This window comes from Schistocerca serialis, chromosome 8, assembly GCF_023864345.2.
Source record: "Schistocerca serialis cubense isolate TAMUIC-IGC-003099 chromosome 8, iqSchSeri2.2, whole genome shotgun sequence".
NCBI classification, from domain to species: Eukaryota; Metazoa; Arthropoda; class Insecta; order Orthoptera; family Acrididae; genus Schistocerca; species Schistocerca serialis.
The window spans coordinates 46,845,557-46,870,509 of record NC_064645.1 but is presented as its reverse complement, the minus strand read 5'-3'; the positions used below and the strand labels follow the sequence as shown (position 1 = coordinate 46,870,509).

Sequence of the window (24,953 nt, the reverse complement as noted above, 5' to 3'; positions counted from 1 at the left end):
TTCCGCAAATTGATGCAGATTTCAATGCTGGGCCATCGACTAGTGTCAGCCTGCGAACCATTCAACTAAACGTCTTCGATATGAGCTTTCGGAGCCGAAGGTCCCATCGTCTACCTTTGATTACTACACGACACAAAGCTTTGCGCCTCGTCTGGGCCCGTCAACACCGACACTGGACTTTTGATGAGTGGAAACATGTTGCCTGGTCGGACGAGTCTCGTTTCAAATTGTATCGAGTGTATGAACGTGCACGTATATGAGGACCACTGGTGGAGGCGCCGTAATGGTGTGGGACGTGTGCATTTGGAGTGATATGGAAACCTGATACGTCTAAATACGACACTGACAGGTGACACGTTCCAAAGCATCCTGTCTGATCATCTGCATCCATTTATGTCCATTGTACATTCCGACGGACTTGGGCAATTCCAGCAGTACAATGGGACACCCCACACGTCCAGAATTACTACAAAGTGGCTCCAGAATCACTCTTCTGAGTTTAAACACTTCCGTTGGCCACCAAACTCCCCAGACATGAAGATGATTGCGCATATCTTGGATGCCTTGCAACGTGCTATTCAGGAGAGATCTCCACCCACTGGTACTGTTGCTGACTGTATAATGGTTAGACAGAGATTTCAGAACCAGATTTTAAATTGTAAGACATTTCAAATGGTGGATGTAAACTTCGACTGCAATTTTTTGGTTACGAGCTTCAGATTAAAAATGAAGGAATTGCAAAAAGGTAGGAAATTAAGGAAATGGGACCGGGATAGGTTGAAAGAACTAGAGATTGTTGAGAGTTTCAGAGGTTGCATTAGGCAATGGTTGACTAGAACAGCGAAAAGTAATACAACAGAAGAAGAATAGGTAGCTTCAACAAACAAATTAGTGAAGGCAGCAGTGGATCGAATAGGTAAAAAGACAAGGCCTAGTAGAAATCCTTCGATAATACAAGAAATATTTAACTTATGGAGGGAGAAAATATAAAAATGCAGCTAATCAAGCAGGTGAAAGGGAATAGAAACGTCTTTCAATGATACTGATAGGAAGAGCAAAACGGCTAAGTTGGAATGGCCACAGGACAAATGTAAGGATTTAAAAGCAAATATCACCAGAGGAAAGATAGATACTGCCTACGGGATACTTAAAGAAACATTTGGAGAAAAGAGAAGGATCTGTATGAATATCAGGAGAGCTCACGTAGGAAACCAGTCCTAAGCAAAGAAGGGGAAGCAGAAATGTGGAAGGAGTACAGTGGCGTGGCAAAAGTGGGGGGATGCGATATGCATATATACAGATGGCGGTGGTATCGAATGCACAAGGTACAAAAGGGCAATTCATTAGTGGATCTAATACTACTCTGGAGTTTCATGTGAAAAGGTTTCCGACATCATTATAATCACACGACGGAAATTAACATACTTTGAACGCGGGAAACGGTAGTTGGAGCTAGACGCATAGGACGTCCATTTCGGAAATCGTTAGGGGATTCAGTGTTCCGATATCCACAGTGTCAAGTGTGTGCCCAGAAAACCACATTTCAGGCATTACTTCTCACCATAGATTACACAGTGCTTGACGGCCTTCACGTAACGACCAAGAGCAGCGGCGTTTGCGTAGAATTTTCGTTAACAGGCAAGCAACATTACGTGAAGTAACGGCAGAAATCAGTGCCGAACGTACGACGAACGCATTCATTAGGAGAGTGCGGCGAAATTTGATATTTACGGGCCACGGCAGCAGTTGACCGAAAAAAATTATTCAAATGGCTCTGAGCACTATGGGACTTAACATCTGAGGTCATCAGCCCCTAGACTTAGAACTACTTAAACCTAACTAACCTAAGGACGTCACACACATCCATGCCCACTGCTGGATTCGAACCTGCGACCTTAGCAGCAGCGCGGTTCCGGACTGAAGCGCCTAGAACCTGTCGGTGACAACGACCGGCAGTCGATCGATGCTAGTGTATTTACTAACTGCACGACGCCGCCTGCAGCGCCTCTCCTGGGCTGGTGACCATATCGACTGGACCCTGGACGAATGATGAACCATGGGCTGATGAGATGAGTCCCCATTTCATTTGATTGGACCTGATGGTAGGGTCAGAATGTGGTGTAAAACCTCTCGAAGCCATGTATCCATGTTGTCGACGAAGCACTGTGCAAGCAGGTGGTGGTTCCATAATGGTGTCGGCTGTGTTTACATGGAATGTCTGGGACCTGGTTATGTCCGGCTGCTTGGAGAACTTTTGCAGCCATTCTTGGACTTTATGTTTCCAGACAATAACGGAATATTTATGTATGACAATGTGCCCACGTCATGACGCTACAATTGTTCGAAATTGGTCTGAAGAACATTCTGGACAATTTCAGTGAATTATCTGGCCACCAAGGTCGCCCGACATGAATCCCATCGAACGTTTATGGGAGATAATCGAGAGGTCTGCTTGTGCACAAAATCCTGCACCGGCAACAACTTCGGAAGTATGGACGGCTGTAGAGGCACCATGGCTCAGTACTTCTCCAGGAATTGTCCAACGACTTGTTGAGTCCACGCCATGTCGAGTTACTGCAGTACGCCAGGCAAAAGGAGTTCAGACACTTAGGAGCAGCCCAAGACTTCTGTAACCCCAGTGTGCATAGAGGAGCAGTACAAGGGAGATTACAGGACTGGGAGAGAACTCAGATGGAAGTAAGATGGCAGATATGCTACTTCGCGAAGAGTTGTTCCCAAAGCTGCTATTTCCACATAAATTCCTGACTTCGCTTCAAATGAAATTCTTTCATACCATAGAACTAGTTAAATCTTAGATTTACATAATTCACCGCACAGTGAGCACTCACAACAAAATTAGATCCACATATTAAGAAATTTAGGTCAATAGCAAAAACATAGGAAAAAATCAAAACTGTACCCTGTTTTCCATAAGTAAAATAAGACTCAGAAAATGTGACATACCGATAAAAAACTGCACCTGGACAAGAAATCGGAAGAATCTTTTTTTCTCTTAGCAGCTGATGAAGATATAGAAGCCACATGTGTTTCACACACACACAGGGAGGAAAAATTAAAACAAAAACTTAAAAATATATAAAGATGATTAAGAGTTTACATTATGTAACTTGTTGAAAACCAATATGCATATCGTTTTCAAACTTTTATGTACTAAGTACTGAGTAATAATCCAGTTTCAGAGAATACCATATATTTTTTAACTCATAAAATATCTTGTATGATATTGCAGTTTAATTTCAGGTGAAATTTCTCTAATTTCAGGACAAATGTTCCGAGATGATCATGTAGCAAAACTAGCAGCTAATCTTGAAGAAATAATAATGGAACGTGACCATGGTAAGTTAAACATATTGACTTATCAGCAGCTAAGCTTGGTACATAGTAGGGAATTACAGCCCAGTAGCTTTCACTCTTTATGTCAGTAACAGAATGCAGATCAAGTGTTATATGAATAAGGAGCAAGAGTTGTGAATTTTGCTTAATTTCAGAAGCCGGGTTTTGACATTTAGAGTGCTCTGTAATGAAATAAAATATGAGCATTCTCAGTTAAAAAGAAATGTAATGTGATAGAAATAAAGATGATACATGAATAAGACTGTGAAACAACGTATAGACACAAAGAAATGAATACAACAACAACAAAATAAGAATAAAGATAATGGTGGCAAGGACAATAGACGATTGCTGTTTTTGGTGTCCTGCAAAATATATACACTCCTGGAAATGGAAAAAAGTACACATTGACACCGGTGTGTCAGACCCACCATACTTGCTCCGGGCACTGCGAGAGGGCTGTACAAGCAATGATCACACGCACGGCACAGCGGACACACCAGGAACCGCGGTGTTGGCCGTCGAATGGCGCTAGCTGCGCAGCATTTGTGCACCGCCGCCGTCAGTGTCAGCCAGTTTGCCGTGGCATACGGAGCTCAATCGCAGTCTTTAACACTGGTAGCATGCCGCGACAGCGTGGACGTGAACCGTATGTGCAGTTGACGGACTTTGAGCGAGGGCGTATAGTGGGCATGCGGGAGGCCGGGTGGACGTACCGCCGAATTGCTCAACACGTGGGGCGTGAGGTCTCCACAGTACATCGATGTTGTCGCCAGTGGTCGGCGGAAGGTGCACGTGCCCGTCGACCTGGGACCGGACCGCAGCGACGCACGGATGCACGCCAAGACCGTAGGATCCTACGCAGTGCCGTAGGGGACCGCACCGCCACTTCCCAGCAAATTAGGGACACTGTTGCTCCTGGGGTATCGGCGAGGACCATTCGCAACCGTCTCCATGAAGCTGGGCTACGGTCCCGCACACCGTTAGGCCGTCTTCCGCTCACGCCCGAACATCGTGCAGCCCGCCTCCAGTGGTGTCGCGACAGGCGTGAATGGAGGGACGAATGGAGACGTGTCGTCTTCAGCGATGAGAGTCGCTTCTGCCTTGGTGCCAATGATGGTCGTATGCGTGTTTGGCGCCGTGCAGGTGAGCGCCACAATCAGAACTGCATACGACCGAGGCACACAGGGCCAACACCCGGCATCATGGTGTGGGGAGCAATCTCCTACACTGGCCGTACACCACTGGTGATCGTCGAAGGGACACTGAATAGTGCACAGTACATCCAAACCGTCATCGAACCCATCGTTCTACCATTCCTAGACCGGCAAGGGAACTTGCTGTTCCAACAGGACAACGCACGTCCGCATGTATCCCGTGCCACCCAACGTGCTCTAGAAGGTGTAAGTCAACTACCCTGGCCAGCAAGATCTCCGGATCTGTCCCCCATTGAGCATGTTTGGGACTGGATGAAGCGTCGTCTCACGCGGTCTGCACGTCCAGCACGAACGCTGGTCCAACTGAGGCGCCAGGTGGAAATGGCATGGCAAGCCGTTCCACAGGACTACATCCAGCATCTCTACGATCGTCTCCATGGGAGAATAGCAGCCTGCATTGCTGCGAAAGGTGGATATACACTGTACTAGTACCGACATTGTGCATGTGTCTATGTGCCTGTGGTTCTGTCAGTGTGATCATGTGATGTATCTGACCCCAGGAATGTGTCAATAAAGTTTCCCCTTCCTGGGACAATGAATTCACGGTGTTCTTATTTCAATTTCCAGGAGTGTATATAATAATATATATAAATAAAACAATCAGGAGTAAACAGTTTCCCACCGCATCGCTTAGCTGCTTTCTCAGAGTCCTTTCCAGTAGTTTTGCGTTGGCTCTGGAATGACCTCCCTTGTTATATCAGGGAACCGTGTAATGGCTCCAGCTTCAAAAGACAATTTACGACATATGTGCTCTAGGAACAATAATTTCTGCTTTTGTTCCTGTGCACACTCGCTACTGTATAATAACTTAGTATCGGTCTTTCCAACCACATCTTCCTAATTTCTACATCTACATCTACATACATACTCTGCAATCCACCATACGGTGCGTGGCGAAGGGTACCACGTACCACAACTAGCATATTCTCTCCCTGTTCCACTCCCAAACAGAACGAGGGAAAAATGACTGCCTATATGTCTCTGTACGAGCCCTAGTCTCTCTTATCTTATCTTTGTGGTCTTTCCGCGAAATGTAAGTTGGCGGAAGTAAAATTGTACTGTAGTCAGCGTCAAATGCTGGTTCTCTAAATTTCCTCAGTAGCGATTCACGAAAAGAACCCCTCCTTTCGCCAGCCGTTGTGGCCACGCGGTTAAAGGCGCTTCAGTCTGGCACCGCGCGACCGCTACGGTCGCAGGTTCGAATCCTGCCTCGGGCATGGATGTGTGTGATGTCCTTAGGTTAGTTAGGTTTAAGTAGTTCTGTGTCTAGGGGACTTATGACCTAAGATGTTAAGTCCCATAGTGCTCAGAGCCATTTCAACCATTTGAACCCTTCCTTTCCTCTAGAGACTCCCACCCGAGTTCCTGAAGCATTTCCGTAACACTCGCGTGATGATCAAACCTACCAGTAACAAATGTAGCAGCCTACCTCTGAATTGCTTCTGTGTCCTCCCTCAATCCGACCTGATAGCGATCCCAAACGCTTGAGCAGTACTCAAGAATAGGTCGTATTAATGTTTTATAGGCGGTCTCCTTTACAGATGAACCACATCTTCCCAAAATTCTACCAATGAACCGAACACGACTATCCGCCTTCCTCACAACTGCCATTACATGCTTGTCCCACTTCATATCGCTCTGCTGTGTTACGCCCAAATATTTAATCGACGTGACTGTGTCAAGCGCTACACTACTAATGGAGTATTAAAACATTACGGGATTCTTTTTCCTATTCATCTGCATTAATTTACATTTATCTATATTGAGTGTTAGATGCCATTCTTTACACCACTTACAAATCCTGTCCAAGTCATCTCGTATCCTCCTACAGTCACTCAACGACGACACCTTCCCGTACACGACAGTATCATCAGCAAACAGCCGCACATTGCTATCCACCCTATCCAAAAGATCATTTATGTAGATAGAAAACAACAGCGGACCTACCACAATTCCCTGGGGCACTCCAGATGATACCCTCACCTCCGATGAACACTCACCATCGAGGACAACGTACTGGGTTCTATTACTTAAGAAGTCTCCGAGCCACTCACATATTTGGGAACCAATCCCATATGATCGTACCTTAGTTAGGAGTCTGCAGTGGGGCACCGAGTCAAACGCTGTCCGGAAGTCAAGGAATATGGCATCCGTCTGATACCCTTCATCCATGGTTCCCAAGATATTATGTGGAAAAAAGGGCGAGTTTCGCAGGAGCGATGCTTTCTAAAGCCGTGCTAATGCATGGACAGCAACTTCTCTGTCTCAATGAAATTCATTATATTCGAACTGAGAATATGTTCGAGAATCCTGCAACAAACCGATGTTAAGGATATTGGTCTGTAATTTTGAGGATCCGTCCTTCTACCCTTCTTATATACAGGCGTCACCTGCGCTTTTTTTCCAGTCGCTCGGGACTTTACGTTGGGCAAGAGATTCACGATAAATGCAAGCTAAGTAAGGAGCCAATGCAGTAGAGTACTCTCTTAAAACCGAACTGGAATCCCATCAGGACCTGGCGATTTATTTATTTTCATCCCATTCAGCTGCTTCACAACACCAGGGATGTCTATCACTATGTCCTCCATACGGGAATCTGTACGAGACTCAAACGGTAGTATGTTTGTACGATCCTCCTGCGTGAAAGATTTCTCAAATGCTAAATTTAAAATTTCAGCTTTCGTTTTGCTGTCTTCCATTGCGAGGCCAGACTGATCAGTGAGCGACTTGATAGAAGCCTTTGACCCGCTTACCGATTTTACCTAAGACCAGAATTTCCTAGGGTCTTCAGCAAGATCTTTTGCCAAGGTATGACGGTGGTAGTGGTTGAATACTTCGCGCTTCGCTCTTTTTACAGCAGCACGAATCTCTACTAACTTTTGCCTGTCCTCATTCTCCCGATCTTTCTTGTACCGCGAGTGCAACTGTCTTTGCTTCCTCAGCATTCTCCGAATTGCGCTGTTAAACCACGGTGGGTCTTTTCCGTCCGTAACCCACTTTTTCGGCACATACTTGTCCAATGCGTGACTTACAATGTGTTTAAAATTTGGTAGTGGTTGAATGCTTCGCGCTTCGCTCTTTTTACAGCAGCACGAATCTCTACTAACTTTTGCCTGTCCTCATTCTCCCGATCTTTCTTGTACCGCGAGTGCAACTGCCTTTGCTTCCTGAGCATTCTCCGAATTGCGCTGTTAAACCACGGTGGGTCTTTTCCGTCCGTAACCCACTTTTTCGGCACATACTTGTCCAATGCGTGACTTACAATGTGTTTAAAATTTGGTAGTGGTTGAATGCTTCGCGCTTCGCTCTTTTTACAGCAGCACGAATTTCTACTAACTTTTGCCTGTCCTCATTCTCCCGATTTTTCTTGTACCGCGAGTGCAACTGTCTTTGCTTCCTGAGCGTTCTCCGAATTGCGCTGTTAAACCACGGTGGGTCTTTTCCGTCCGTAACCCACTTTTTCGGCACATACTTGTCCAATGCGTGACTTACAATGTGTTTAAAATTTGGTAGTGGTTGAATGCTTCGCGCTTCGCTCTTTTTACAGCAGCACGAATTTCTACTAACTTTTGCCTGTCCTCATTCTCCCGATCTTTCTTGTACCGCGAGTGCAACTGTCTTTGCTTCCTGAGCATTCTCCGAATTGCGCTGTTAAACCACGGTGGGTCTTTTCCGTCCGTAACCCACTTTTTCGGCACATACTTGTCCAATGCGTGACTTACAATGTGTTTAAAATTTGGTAGTGGTTGAATGCTTCGCGCTTCGCTCTTTTTACAGCAGCACGAATCTCTACTAACTTTTGCCGGTCCTCATTCTCCCGATCTTTCTTGTACCGCGAGTGCAACTGTCTTTGCTTCCTGAGCGTTCTCCGAATTGCGCTGTTAAACCACGGTGGGTCTTTTCCGTCCGTAACCCACTTTTTCGGCACATACTTGTCCAATGCGTGACTTACAATGTGTTTAAAATTTGGTAGTGGTTGAATGCTTCGCGCTTCGCTCTTTTTACAGCAGCACGAATCTCTACTAACTTTTGCCTGTCCTCATTCTCCCGATCTTTCTTGTACCGCAAGTGCAACTGCCTTTGCTTCCTGAGCATTCTCCGAATTGCGCTGTTAAACCACGGTGGGTCTTTTCCGTCCGTAACCCACTTTTTCGGCACATACTTGTCCAATGCGTGACTTACAATGTGTTTAAAATTTGGTGGTGGTTGAATGCTTCGCGCTTCGCTCTTTTTACAGCAGCACGAATTTCTACTAACTTTTGCCTGTCCTCATTCTCCCGATCTTTCTTGTACCGCGAGTGCAACTGTCTTTGCTTCCTCAGCATTCTCCGAATTGCGCTGTTAAACCACGGTGGGTCTTTTCCGTCCGTAACCCACTTTTTCGGCACATACTTGTCCAATGCGTGACTTACAATGTGTTTAAAATTTGGTAGTGGTTGAATGCTTCGCGCTTCGCTCTTTTTACAGCAGCACGAATCTCTACTAACTTTTGCCGGTCCTCATTCTCCCGATCTTTCTTGTACCGCGAGTGCAACTGCCTTTGCTTCCTGAGCATTCTCCGAATTGCGCTGTTAAACCACGGTGGGTCTTTTCCGTCCGTAACCCACTTTTTCGGCACATACTTGTCCAATGCGTGACTTACAATGTGTTTAAAATTTGGTAGTGGTTGAATGCTTCGCGCATCGCTCTTTTTACAGCAGCACGAATCTCTACTAACTTTTGCCTGTCCTCATTCTCCCGATCTTTCTTGTACCGCGAGTGCAACTGTCTTTGCTTCCTGAGCATTCTCCGAATTGCGCTGTTAAACCACGGTGGGTCATTTCCGTCCGTAACCCACTTTTTCGGCACATACTTGTCCAATGCGTGACTTACAATGTGTTTAAAATTTGCCCATAATTCTTCCACGTCCATCGTACCGGAAGTAAATGAAGTCCATTCATTTACTAAGTGGGATGCTAACAACTGCTTATCTGCTCTTTCTAGTAAGAATACTCTCCTAGCCTTCTTGACCGACTTTTTAACTTTCGTAACCATAGTCGTAATGACAACATAATGATCACTAATCCCTGTCAACACTGACACCGTCGATGAGGTCTGGTCTGTTCGTGGCTACCAGATCTAAAATATTTCCATTACGCGTTGGCTGTCGATTTAGCTGCTCAAGACAGTTTTTGGATAATCTGTTCAAAAGTAATTCACACGACGGATTGTCTGTACCACCTGTAATGAATCCATAGACATCCCAGTCTATACTAGGTAGGTTGAAGTCGCCTCCTACTAATATAGCATGATCCGGGTAGTTCTGCGATACAGAATGTAGACTGCCTTTGAATGATTCTAGAGCTGTCACGGTGGAACCTGGTGGCCTGTAATAACACCCAACAATTAACTTTATTTCCCATAGCCCTGTTAAACGTGTGCAGATAACTTCACAATCACGCTCTACTTCGACCTCAGTAGACACAATATTTTTGTCAACTGCAGTGAAGACACCACCTCCTACGGTGTCTAATCTGTCTTTCCGATACACATTCCAACCCTCACCAAATATTTCAGGACATCCAATCTCAGGGTTCAGCCAGGTCTCAGTCCAGAGAATAATTTGCGCGCCACACGCTTCCTGGAGGGCAATAAACTCAGGAACTTTATACCGAACACTCTGGAAATTTACTGCAAATATCTTGATATCTGAAATGTCTTTACACTGAGCGCGTCCCGATTTCTCTGCCTCCACGTCGACTGGTGAGTGTTCATCAGGGCACCTCGCACTACTGCCTAGCCTAAAAAAAAACCCATGTGCACGCCACAAGTACTCTGCTACCCGAGTAGCCGCTTCCTTTGCTCAAAGCTCTTACTCGGTTCGGTCTACCTACATTTGTCTGCCTCGAATATCTGCCACTAACGTTATTATTAATGTTATTAGTATCAGTGGAGCTAGAATTAACGTCGTTAATTCCTTGTCAGCACTGAACCACATTACAAATACTTCCCACATTACAGTTACTGTCATTTAATAAGTAACTAAAGCGTGAAATATATACTGCACATGTTCGATGCAGGAGAGGGCTTGTACGCCTCCACCTGTTCAGATTAAATAAATAAACAAGTTTTCCTGTTATTGACTTTTGCCAAAGAAAACAAAACTGCACGGTCTATATGAAAATTTTCTTTGCTTGAGGTACTGCGACTGTGAATTTCAACGTTCATCTGGGTTTAACTTTTATCGTTAACTGAACATGCTATTAGTGAGGAAACGTTTTGGTGCGTGTGTCTAAGAATCCCGTGGTCACTGATGACGGTTCTGCGAGATGCTCCCTTATCAACTATAGATAATTGTATTATTGTTCGTTTATGTAGCAGAAGGCTTTTTTGATTCAGATGCATTGCTCCAGAAGATTATACGACACGACAGTACTGAGTGAAAATACGGAAAGGGGGGCACCAATAGTATGTGCAAGGCAAGTATGAAAGAGCGATTCACTCTAGTATACACCTGAACACCTCATCCTGTATATTACCATTAGCCTTTTCTTCGGGCAATTGCAAGTCGTTTCCATTTGAGTGTAACCGCAAAACACCAGTTTCTGTTAGGTCAAATGTTAAGTTGTTTGCTGTAAATCAGTTCCAAACATTTTCCATTATTATCCTGGTCGTCTCTCGAGTGGCTGTGTTTGGGTCGTTCATCAGAGTACATATCTTGAACAGTGCTACAACGTTCATGTTGAAACATTAAATGAAGGTCAACAAAAGTTCTGCTATAAGTGCAAATTTTGCAGGACACCATATTTCAAGTTACCACTCATAATTTTGTTATATTGTGGTGGTATCATTTGTTAACGTAACCTTCCATTGTCTGTTGCCAACATAAGACACAAAAAATGCAAGTGGATTGCATTTCACGCCAGACCACTTAATTTACCTTGCAGAATTTTATGATCCGTTTAATCTAAGGCGTTGGCAAGAACAGAGAAAATGTAACCTGGAAACTGTTTAGTTGTAGCAGATATGTGTTTGTGACTGCATACATTGCTTTCTTTGTAGAGGATCTTTTGTAAAAGTCAAGTTAAACCATTGCAAAAAGATTTTTGTTAAAATGGAGGTAAACTTATATGTCAGAAGTTAACATCTCAAAAATATTTGGGAGCCAACGAAGACGTAGTTGGATTTATAATAAGGCATTACTTCTTATCTTCAGTTTTATAAATCGTTGATACTACTGCATATTTCAGTCTTTCACCTAATATACTTGGATTTATTGACTGATTACAAAGGTAACATATAGCAGTATGTTCCTCCCTTAGTTTTTAAAAATGTAATAAAATACTGTTTATTAATTTGTAGGATATTACACCTGTAGTGGAACACAATGAGAGAATAAATATTTAATGTTTATTGCTCAGCTGAGAGTATTCTGTGCAGTGACATATCGTTCATCGAAAACATCTGTAAATATTGCTAATTAATAATGATATGACACAGTTTTTATATCAGGGTAGTCAACATAGGTGAGAATTTAAGTTCAATTAATCGCCTGTTGTTCTCAGACATATCGGCAGAGTGTGGTTAACCGTAGGATCAGATGGGCTTAATAATAAAATTATTTTTTCCTGACACAACATGTTTTTCTGACAGAACAAGTAGGGCATCTTCCTCCTGTTTGTAATTATGGACTCAGAACTGAGGCAGCACTTCCGCTTTCCACTTTAATGACGAAACTAATAATATGACTTAAGTGTCGTCCAGTTATGATCATAATTTACCTAATGATATAGATATTCACAACTATTCTTATAGCTAGGTCTCTATACTAGTGCATGCTGTTGTATGTAACACACTTTTTATTACATAGATTTTCAGACTTGATTAATAAAATATGGTAATAAGCGATAGCAATCCTGCAAGTGAAAGAAACAGTTGAAAATTTCAAGTGAGTGTCTCTGTAAGTTGGTGTGTCATGACAAATCTGGAAAATTCTCCTTGTCATTTACATCTGCATCTTGAGGGTCTAGGCTTACGAGTGACTTAGTCACTCTTATAAATGACGTCATCAGTCTTTTCAGTTATGTCATCATCCTTACCTGTTATAATCAGGACCTCTTTCCCACTCTCCTCCCTACTCCCACTCCCCACCAATTGCTGTCAACCAATCACAGTGTAGTATTAAAAATGAAACAACCAATCAAAATTATAGATGGGGGAACTAACCCAACAGAGTTATTGGGGAACTAAAAACCTACACTCCCTCCCCTCCCATTCCCCCTACCCAGTCGAAATCCAAGCTGGTGGAATTAGCTGAATATTATTAGTGGGTCTGTCCTCTTGCCAATCATTACCTAGTGTTAAAATAAAATATCCAATCAAAATTTCCAAGGTCTCTGCACTAGGTCATTTGTGCTTTATGGCCCATCCCCTTCCCCTCTTACAAACCAGTCACAGCAAAATATTAAAATGGGGCAATGGTGCATGCAATGACGATAGTTTTAACAAATAAATAGAAAAGAAACCCCAAGATGATAGTAGTACTTCAATTGCTATATATATCCTAACACCCCTCCTCCTGTCTTGCAGCCAACAAAGCCTAAAAAGAGACCACCAGCTGCATCTCTTCTGTGGTGTTCATGTAAAATAGTGGAAACACACACACACACACACACACACACACAGACGCCCCCTCCCCCCCACACACAAGTATTGGAACAAAGCCTCTCTGGTCCACTGTGCATTGTTAGCAGGTGTACGCAAGATGGCGGCAATGGCGTCATCCAAAATAGTGGCGTATAGACTTGGCAATAGCGCATGGCATCATCCAAGATGGTGGCCAAGACGTCATTCAAGATGGGGGATTTTGGTGGGAAGTTTGAATTTTGGTGGGAAAGTACCACACCCCACTCCCCCTGAAAAATGGCGGTAAGCTCAAATTCCAACAGGATAATGCATTACACCATTGTTATATCTCTTCTAAGAAAAGAAAATCGCAGGTAGATAGGCCACTTGGGCTACCTCCACTAACATAAGTCACCCGACCACCACCTCTTCCTAGGGATTCGTGGGAAATGGAATCAGCCTGCAATGGGCTGCTGGAGAGAGGAAGGAGTGTACTTTATTTATTTTCGAACAAATTAATTATCGATGGAGTATATTTATCACAGTGATACAGAACACAGGCTCTGACATGCTACACAGCATACAGACCTGCAAACTACTCCTAAATAACTCATCTACAATGCTCTACACACGTGCCTGCTTATTGTAAAACGTCAAAATAATGCATTGCACAGTCTACCACTCGTAAATAATGCAATACATTTGCATCAAGAGAGCCAAATAACTACTAAATTGTCAAAATAATAATCCATCTAAAACACTCTTCAAATATGCTCACTAATTGTCAACTATCGAAATCAGGTACCAGTCTTTATTTAAACAATTATAGACAGCACCACCATCCAGTGTGTTTGCCAGGAGGTCTGGACTCCAACTGACTTAGTACACACTACCACCAGCAGAGGGTACTGTCGTCTATGATGTCATCTGATGAGGCGACTACCATTATTCAAGATGGCGGCAGACATTGTGTTCACCACGAGGCCTAGTACATGTTGACACCACCAGAGAGCGCTACTGTGGACTTGGAATGAATTTTCGCCAATGCCACGCCCACCTGGACTTGGAAGGAAATAGTTAAAATCTCCGTTACGATCCTCAACCGACCGCCACGTCCCCTTACTAATCCATGTTGTCAGGCTAACGTGCACTAACGTGTGCTAACGTGTACTGAAGTGTACTAACATGCACAAACGTTTACTAACAAATGGCTCAAATGGTTCTGAGCACTATGGGACTTGACATCTATGGTCATCAGTCCCCTAGAACTTAGAACTAATTAAACCTAACTAACCTAAGGACATCACACACATCCATGCCTGAGGCAGGATTCGAACCTGCGACTGTAGCGGTCACGCGGTTCCAGACTGAAGCGCCTAGAACTGCACGGCTACACCAGCTGGCGTTTACTAACATGCACAGGGCATGATGTAACCCAAAATGGTGGGGGTAAATGGCGGGGAAAGACTCTGCCTGCGCTGAACATGAGTTTTTATTTTGCAGGCAGTGTCTCCATCACCAGATCTAGGCTCCAACTGACCTAGTACCCAGTACCAGCACTAGAGGGCCCTGTCGACCCTGATGTCATCTGTTTCACCGCTTTCTCTATATTGCCATTCTAACGGGACACTTCCGATGGGCACTATTGGCATCACAGTGTCAAGCCCGCGCCCTCATACTGACGTTACAGATCATGCAATAGAAATCTGCCCACGATTCAAATAGAACACGTGGGCGCCACTGTCCCCTGGTCCTGACCCCACCCCGGCTGCAGCTAGGCACTCCCCGCGAAGTGATGTGGCCGTCAGCTGTGAAACGACACACAGACGTCTGTTTGGGAACCACACGCATGAGGCAGCGGCATTACCATCATACTTGACACACCTGAGAAATTCCTCTCCAAATATGTGGTCATCTAGGTGCTTTTGATGATGCGATCATACGGGAACGAAGACCTATTTCCAAAGTGCAGATGCTCCAAGGTGGCATGTTGCAGAAACACCATTAATCATAACGCCATTTTCCTTGTTTAGAAATAGATCACTGTCTAAGCACAGACGGGGAGATCGTCCCAAGCACATTTAACAACATTCTCAACCTTATAGTGATGTCACATGACTATGTAAAAATAATAACCAAGTCGACCTCACGGAAATTTTAAATTGCCCTTGAAATAGTTAACACTCGCTTTCTTGGTGTCTCAGCTTGTATGCACGGAAATTCTTGCCCAAAGAGAATCTGTTTACTGAAACAGCGCAGAATAACGTCGAATGCAGTCTTCCTCGAGGACCTAACGAGGTACCCTCTCCATCAAGTGTTACCCTTCCTGCTTTCAACTCAGACAAACGTCCCCTCCGCTATGTAGAGATCCCTGTATCCCAGCACAAAGGATATGAATGAATCGAGCATTATGATTGGCTCTTGTCGAATTTACCCGCCGAATTACTGATGCCGCCGGTATCGGAGCAGCATCCATCTTTTCTTTCTTTCTGCAAACAGGACTTACAGCAGTAAAATTATTTTGCACAGATCGCTAAATTGCACTCACATTAAACCCGCAAAGTTGTCTACACATCATCAAATACATACCAGACTCACAAGAATATTGCAATCTAAGAACATATTCACCAGTCTAACTACAATTAAATATTATTACTATTTCTGTAACAGTCTGATACTGATCTATGTACACGTAATTTATGCTCTTCATGGTTGTGCTTCTGGAACGAATCTCAGTATCTATAGCGCACATAATTTCCCACTTACAAAATCTCTCGCTGGTATCTATGTGCTGAATCTATTCATCCCTCACGATAGGACACACAGTCATCCTCTCTAGTCATGCCACAACATAAAGCATAGTACCTTTACAATGCAATATATACACATTTTACACAAGTCCAATTATCTTTTATATCTGTACAACACCTGAAAAAATTATCTTATGCCTACACTCACACCGACTGTATGTCACAATGCTCCTCAGTCCAAGGGAAGCACCATCTGCCTTTTCTTTCTTTCTACAGACGTGACATTCAGTGGCAAAGAAAACTATTTTACACTGAACGCCATTTTGAACTGACAACTAAACCTTGCAAAGTGCCATACATATCAACAGATACTGAAAGACTCTTACTCAGTTACACTGCTCTCCCACTGAGAACAGAAGCTTGAATATTAGAGCATGAAACTGATATCCAACACAGCAATATATCACTGCATTCCATGTCAAAGTAGTAAACATACAATTCATATCTTTCACCAAACAAAATCATCTCTTTTACATCATTCATACATATTCTGTGAAGGCAGTACTGTATATACTCCTCACAGTACTAGATATTTTCCCGCAGCTGACGATCACATGTCACCCCCCCCCCCCCCCCCTCCAACGCATGACAGGCCACACTCAGCCAACCGAAGTCGCTCTCAGAACTGTTCTGCAAATTCGGGATCGTATCCCCTTGGCACAAATGCGTTACTGTTTCTCCTCTGAACCTGCTTCCTTGCTTGCTCGCTTTTCTATGCACATCTCCAGGCTTAGAGATTACAAGAACACATGTATTTTCGCCATAATATTAGACTATTTTCGCGGTACTTCTGGATATCAAGCACTAGGCAACATCCTACCGATCGCTAACGCAACATAATTCCCAACATATAGACTGGAAATTATTTCTCTACAAACCCCAAACTTTACCGATATGCAGCGTGCTGTAAACCACTGGGTAACTAGAAACAAATATAGGAAACTGATATTTCCATGTTGGTAATGTAACATGTTCCAAATCATCCCTATAATTTACAAGCGAACTAAGGTCTTTCCCATGTCTAGAGAACCGGTAAACCTGTCTTCCACATGCTAGATGCACACTCCACAATCGATCTTCTCTCAACTAAATAAAAGGCGCGAATTGTGCAGAAGCAGCCAATCAAACAATTTACATGGGAGGGAATAATGGTCCAGCGCAACCGCACCTCCATATACAATCTTCTCAAATTTCCATTTGATCACGAAAGCAGTCCTACACATACTTAGTATTAGTTCGCTATTCGCACGTCTGGACGACGGCCAAGTTAACTCAGATACATTCCTACACTCCAACAGGCCTCTGATTTGGATGGCTGCTGCCGTTAACAGGAAACGTGAATCATTCCCACCACAGGCCATGGATACACGGAATCATTCTAGAAAACTGATCACATACACGTTTTATCATTATACTTACAATTAAATGTTACGATCGTAGTCTCAATTGAAGGGCATTCGACAATGAGCGGAGTATCGGAAATACACCATACTGTCGGCAATGGCTCTGGAAATAGAAATATCACTACCTTTCTTATGACTTGACATACTCTTCCGTTTGCTATAACAGTACTCCAAGTCAAATCCATACCCTCCTTACAACTGGACATAGTCATGATAAACGATCTTTCTTTCTATGCATTCGCAGCACATTACACTTGATTACATTGAGATTCAGTTGCCATTCCCTGCACCATCGTCAATTCGTTGTAGATCCTCCTGCATTTCAGGACAATTTTTCATTGTTACAACCTCTCGATATACTACAGCATCATCCGCAAAAAGCCTCAGTGAACTTACGCTGTAATCCCCAAGGTCATTTATGTGTATTGTGAATAGCAATGGTCTACGACACTTCCCTGCGGCACACCTGAAATCACTCTTACTTCGGAACACTTCTCTCCATTGAGAATGACATGCTGCGTTCTGTTATCTAGGAACTCTTCAATCCAATCACACAACTGGTCTGATAGTCCATATGCTCTTACTTTCTTCGTTAAACGACTGTGGGGAACTGTATCAAACGCCTTGCGGAAGTCAAGAAACACGGCATCTACCTGGGAACCCGTGTCTATGGCCCTCTGAGTCTCGCGGACGAAAAGCGCGAGCTGGGTTTCACACGATCGTCTTTTTCGAAACCCATGCTGATTCCTACAGAGAAGATTTGTAGTCTCCAGAAAAGTCATTATACTCGAACATAATACGTGTTCCAAAACTCTACAACTGATCGACGTTAGAGATATAGTTCTATAGTTCTGCACTTCTGTTCGACGTCCCATCTTGAAAACGGGGATGACCTGTGCCCTTTTCCAATCCTTTGGAACGCTGCGCTCTTCTAGAGACCTACGGTACACCGCTGCGAGAAGGGGGGCAAGTTCCTTCGCGTACTCTGTGTAAAATCGAACTGGTATCCCATCAGGTCCAGCAGCCTTTCCTCTTTAGAGCGATTTTAATTGTTTTTCTATCCCTCTGTCATCTATTTCAAAATCTACCATTTTGTCATCTGTGTAACAATCTAGAGAAGGAACTACAGTGCAGCCTGCCTCTGTGAAACCGCTTTGGAAAAAGACATTTAGTATTTCGGCCTTTAGTCTGTCATCCTCTGTTTCAGTACCATTTTGGTCACACAGTATCTGGACATTTTGTTTTGATCCTCCTACCGTTTTGACATAAGACCAAAATTTCTTACGATTTTCTGCCAAGTCAGTACATAGAAGTTTACTTAATTCGTTGAACGCCTCTCGCATAGCCCTCTTCACACTACAGTTCGCTTCGTGTAATTTTTGTTTGTCTGCAAGGCTTTGGCTATGTTTATTTTTGCTGTGAAGTTCCCTTTGCTTCCGCAGCAGTTTTCTAACTCTGTTGTTGTACCACTGTGGCTCTTTTCCATCTCTTAGGATCTTGCTTGGCTCATGGTCATCTAATGCATATTGTACGATGGTTTTTGAACTTTGTCCACTGATCCTCAACACTATCTGTACTTGAGATAAAAGTTTTGTGTTGAGCTGCCAAGTACTCTGAAATCTGCTTTTTGTCACTTTTGCTAGACAGAAAATTCTTCCTACCTTTTTTAATATTTCTATTTAAGGCTGAAATCACCGATGCAATAACCGCTTTATGATCGCTGATTCCCTGTTCTGTGTTAACTGTTTCAAATAGTTCGGGTCTGTTTGTCACCAGAAGGTCTAATACGTTTTCGCCACGAGTCGGTTCTCTGTTTAACTGTTCAATGTAGTTTTCAGATAATGCACCAGACGGCGCTCCACGTATTTCTAACACTTCGAGCATAGTTATTAATTTACGATCTATCTCTATGCGTATGGGAGTCACAGAGCATTCTCGCTGTCTTTGGGTAGAATACCATCTCGCACTGTCCGTGGCCAGGACACCCTACAGCACCGCTACCGATTTAATCTGCATCCGAGCAGAAATAGACCGCTACACTCCACGTCTCACGAATGAATGGAGCTCACCGAGTCCTCACCTGTCCAAGTGCATGAGATTTCTCGAGATGCGTCCATGTCAAGAAGCCTAGCACTCCTCATTGACGTATAGTAACAGATTTCAAAGTACCGTGATGTTATAGCAGACAGTTAAGAAGAATAAGAAAAGAATGATTCTTACGAGAAATGGAGCTCCAGGCGTATGGAGTTCGACGCATTTTTACGTAAATCAGGCAAGCTATCAACTCTAGTATTGTTCTGTAGTCTAGGATCGGTACCTGGAAGGTATTGCTAAGAGAGAGAACATAAACACACGCACTACTAAGGCTACAACGTTCTGCACTTAAAACGAGCTATAATGTTAGATCGCGTGCGTTTCCGACCTGTCACTGGTATGGAATGTAGCGTTGTTAATATTCCATAGTGAGAAATATATTTCAAGCGCATGACATACACACTTCTTCCCGATTTCTCTACGAAAAACTATGTTATCGAACCGTAAAACAAAAAAACAAACTACTTCCGTAAAACACTTGCTCTGTGTGATACGAGCACAATATAGCTTTGCGGAGACGTATAGTGTCCACTGTTCACAACCGATCACGGTTCAAAAATTATACGACGCCTGCGTCAGGCCTATATAAAATGATCGTTAGTAGCGGGGGATATGTCATGCAAGGAAACAAATAAACGCATAGCAGCAGCGTCCGACATGTGAAAATTACAACTCACACAATCACTAACTCTGTAAACAGCATATCTGACAGGCAAATCTGTACACGGGGATTGCAGCGCCTCACAAGCTCCTATCGCTAACTTAGTTATGACGCTGAATTCTCGATTTTACACCCAAGATGCGACAGGGGGGATCGCATAAATCAAAGTTCGTTTAGAGGAATGCCTCAAGCTTCATCACACATGAGATGGAAGTCCTCTGATGACCGACAGGTACACCGTTAACGATCGCAAGTAGACAGTGCTTTAAACCACATACAGAAGACGTGGCTATATACGAGTAGAATGCAGACTATGTCACGCGACTGATGCATCCGGACAGAACACTGGAAAAAAAATTGACCTGCAGCAACTTCTCCTTCTCTAGAATGCATCAGTCAACCATTAAATCGTACCTCGTTACAGCTCTGTCTCAATCGATCACCCCGTCCACTCTCTCAGTTATCCCTTAACGCAGATACAAGTACGTTTAGAGGTGAATGGTTCTCTGTCCTCCTGAAAAGCACCAAATACCAGGTGTACCGGTATGAAATGAGCGTTAAGATACAAATCTGTCGATAGGGAACATTTGTTGTGAACGAGCCTCAAGTTTTTTTTGTTTGGTTGGTATGACATCTGTCAACGATATTTAGTATACATCAAGTCGTGGAACAAACAACATCATATGTTTTCATCGTGTTAACAATGTCGAATTTTGTACCAGAGTCGCATTGGATGCTTGTAGAGACATATGGTGATCATGCTCTATCAGAAGCAACATGGAAAAGATGGTTTCAACGGTTCAGAAATAATGATTTTGATGTAAGAAATGAAGAACGTGGAAGACCACCAGAAATGTTCGAAGACGCCGAATTGCAAGCAATATTGGATGAAGATGATACTTTGAGTCAGAAGCAAATGACAGCAATGCTAAATGTTGCACAAAAACAATTTCTGACCGTTTGAAAGCTATGGGAATGATCCAAAAGTGTGGAAATTGGGTGCCACATGAATTGAATGAAAGACAGATGGAAAACCGAAAAACCATTTGTCAAATTTTGCTTCAAAGACACGAAAGAAAATCAATTTTACTTAGAATTGTTACTGGCGATGAAAAATTGATTTATTTTAAGAATCCTAAAAGGGAAAAATCATGGGCAAATCCGGACAACCATCAACATCGACTGCAAACTAGATCGATTCGGCAAGAACACAATGCTCTGTGTTTGGTGGGATCAGAAAGGTGTGGCGTATCATGAGCTTCTAAAACCCGGCGAAACTGTGAATACTAATCGCTACAGACAACAAATGATCTATTTTAACGATGCATTGATCGAAAAAAGACCAGAATGGGCCAGAAGACATGGCAAAGTAATATTTTTACGCGACAATGCACCTGCACACAAAGCAAAACTGTTTCAGGATACAATCAAAACACTTGGCTGGGAGCTGCTACCTCACCCGCCGTATTCAGCAGACTTGGCCCCTTCCGACTACCATTTGTTTTCATCAATGTGACACGCATTGGCTGAGTAACACTTCGATTCCTACGAAGAAGTCGAAAATTGGGTGTCTGATTGGTTTGCTTCAAAAGACGAACATTTCTATTGGCGTGGTGTCCACAAATTGCCAGAAAGGTGGTCAATACGTATAGAAAGCAGTGGTCAGTACTTTGAATAAAATGTTTTTACTTTTCAACTCAAAAATAGTGTTTCATTTTCACAAAAAAACGCTCATTTCATACCGGTGCACCTGGTACAGTAGTCAACTCACGTGTATCACTGGTACCTCAATAGACATACAGTATAATGCTGTCTCGACTCCAACTGGCAGGTCCGGATTGTGCTGCAGACGCGTTCCAACTGACTGCAGCCCGAACTCACGACCCGACTCTCTTACGGCCGACGACGACCGGGAAGTAAGTATATCGATACGCGGTGCTAGAGCCGCTCACGGTCAGGCAAAGCAGCAACTCAGTGACTGTAGTGATTTAAATTAACGTAGTGAGGTGGAAGTGCGTTAAAAACAGGGTGTAAAATAGATGATGGCGGGAACACGAGCCACTCACGTCTCACACGTGTTGGCCTACTATTCAAATTCAATCTCGGATCGTGATTACTATTCCCTTCTTTCACGATACATGAATTTCCAGAACGTATAGCAATTTCACAAAACATGGAAACACGTTACACACACCTTGTTCTCGCCACTGGGCCCTCGTGCACAATGAAACTGTAAATCACACATGCTATTCTATTCAATTTCAAAACACGAATGGTATCTCACACCCACATCTTAATTTAAGTTACACCTGACCTTAAGCTTTACCAGCTGTGTCTTAGCATTTAATCGTGCTCTTGTGCAACACGACTCAGAGATTTACCATTACAAAGCTTCACACGATATCTTAAAATATTAAAAAGGTTTGTAAAATTTCACACACCCATCTTAATTTAAAACGCTGAAATAAAAGAGTTAGTATCGTCGCTCACTTAAGGTGAACTCAACCAACCATGCCACACTTTCTTAGCGGAGCTACCCAACACGTCCACTCACCATGATGTCCGCTGCCAGAGTGCTTTAGAACAGCACATCACCCAGCATACTTTGCCCCCCCCCCCTCCGCAAGTCCTCTAAAGTATCTTAAAAGAAGCTCCCCTCTTGCTGCTAACGTGCGGCTGGTCCTGGCGGAGGTTCGAGTCCTCCCTCGGGCATGGGTGTGTGTGTTTGTCCTTAGGATAATTTAGGTTAAGTAGTGTATAAGCTTAGGGACTGATGATCACCTTAGCAGTTAAGACCCATAATACTTCACACACATTTGAACATTTTGCTAACGTTACTCATCTCTGCTTGACCAAGACCTGAAGTTTCGACTAGTTGTTGCTCTTTTTGCGGCACTCTTCCATCTCTGTCCAGCAGACGCTATCCATTGCTGCAACACTTAAATTGTACAAATATCTTTCTGTCTCTCTCTCTCTCTCTCTCTCTCTCACACACACACACACACACACACCACACACACCACATGGGATATTGATTAAGGGAATTACACAGGAAATGTTGGCTTTACAAGGTGGAACATTAATAAATGACCATTGGTTTTGCCTTCCTTGAGTTTGCTATTACATTTTCTGTTCTAACTGAGTTTACTTTTATGGTTGTCATTACATTGTCTACTTAAGCTTATTTTTATGAGAGGGTATAAGCAGGGACCTCTCAATGTATTCAGACAGTTCCTCTCATACGCTTTTTCAACTACCCTGTCAAGCAGAGAGTAAAAGGACCCAGCATAATGTTGATCGAATAAAATGGGAAAAACAAATCGTCACAGCGTAAGCGAGATCTGTCTCACGTCTGCAAGAAATCAAAACATTTAAAAGAATGTTTCCATCCACAATACAAGAAAAATTCCTAATAAGGTGGCCGGCCGGTGTGGCCGTGCGGTTCTACGCGCGTCAGTCTGGAACCGCGAGACCGCTACGGTCGCAGGTTCGAATCCTGCCTCGGGCATGGATGTGTGTGATATTCTTAGGTTAGTTAGGTTTAAGTAGTTCTAAGTTCTAGGGGACTGATGACCTCAGCTGTTAAGTCCCATAGTGCTCAGAGCCCTAGCCTAATAAGGTCTTTAGTCCACCCCTATGCTACTGTGGTGTAGTGCAGTGATGTAGTGTGACACGCCAGAAGTGGTGAAACCTGCTGAAGGTCCGAAGTAACGATGCACAGTTGCGTAAGCTATGTACAGGTGCCGGGACGGAAAAATACTTCTGTCGGAGCGCGAAAGAAGCGAATATGCCCCAGTTTATTTAACAGACTCTGACTGAAAAGTGGGGTACCAGTTGCTTCATTCCATCTTCCTCAGCACCTCTGAAAAATTTCTCATTTTGGTATGCCAGCATATTTAACAAGCACGTCACTTCTCACTAACAGAAGCTCATCGCTGTGAGTCGCTCGTACCCATCCACTTCCAGTTGTAGATTCCCTCCCACTCATTCGACCCACCTCATTGCCTCTGTCTCGCTGGGCCACTGTCTCTCTTTCACAGCCGCAGTATCCTCCCTTCCGTCGTACTACTATGTGTCCCCATCTCCCATTGGTCTCTCCTACTGCCTTGCCTCGTTCATTCCCGCCCACTGCTGCTGTGCCTTCTCTCCCCTCCCCGTTGTCATTTTCATAGACTCTGTTCCTCATTGTCACTGGCTCTCCCCTACTTCCGCTTTCTCTTTCTCTTTATTCAGTGCCCCACTGGCACTGTCAGCTTCACAGTCAACTACGTTCCGGTGCCACTGCGTCCCCGTCTTCCTCCCATACTGTCATTGTCTCCCTCCGCCTTTCTATACCACAAACACTGTCTACTATTGTCCACCTTTTAATACTTTTCCGTCTGTTTCCCATTCCCATTGCCTCCTTCTCTCTCAAGATAAAATAGTGCAAATATGTTCACATGTCAAAGTCTCTGGGAACATTTTAAAGGTGCTGGGTAAGGTAGAATGAGGCAACTGGTTCCCCACCTTTCGGTTTACGCCTCGTTCTCGCTCTAATAGGAGCGCTTTTCCTCTGCTTCCGTTCTTTTCCCTACCACAACGTATCAGAAGAAGTTTGTGAGCTAGTAAAATTTTTATAGTTTATTTATGTGACTTTGAAATAACGCAAAACTAATTTTACACGCCAGACCGCATTTTATGTGCACAAAATTTTTGCATGTGCTTCAATACTGCAATTTCGGGTTTCCAGAACCCTTCCGCTGATAACGGAGACATTTTACAGCATATTTTTTCCGTGCTTCTTCATTTAATAAACCATGTTTTCGCCTGA

At 43.6% G+C, this 24,953-nt stretch overlaps 1 protein-coding gene across 1 annotated transcript in view; it reads left to right on the top strand.

Annotated features, from left to right (window-relative positions):
- Nucleotides 1-24,953, top strand: part of LOC126416336 (uncharacterized) — a 586,934-nt gene that overhangs the window by 48,220 nt on the left and 513,761 nt on the right. The window contains exon 4 of the mRNA XM_050084004.1: nucleotides 3,283-3,357. Within this exon, the coding sequence (XP_049939961.1) occupies nucleotides 3,283-3,357 (75 nt within the window). The remainder of the gene's footprint in view (nucleotides 1-3,282; nucleotides 3,358-24,953) is intronic.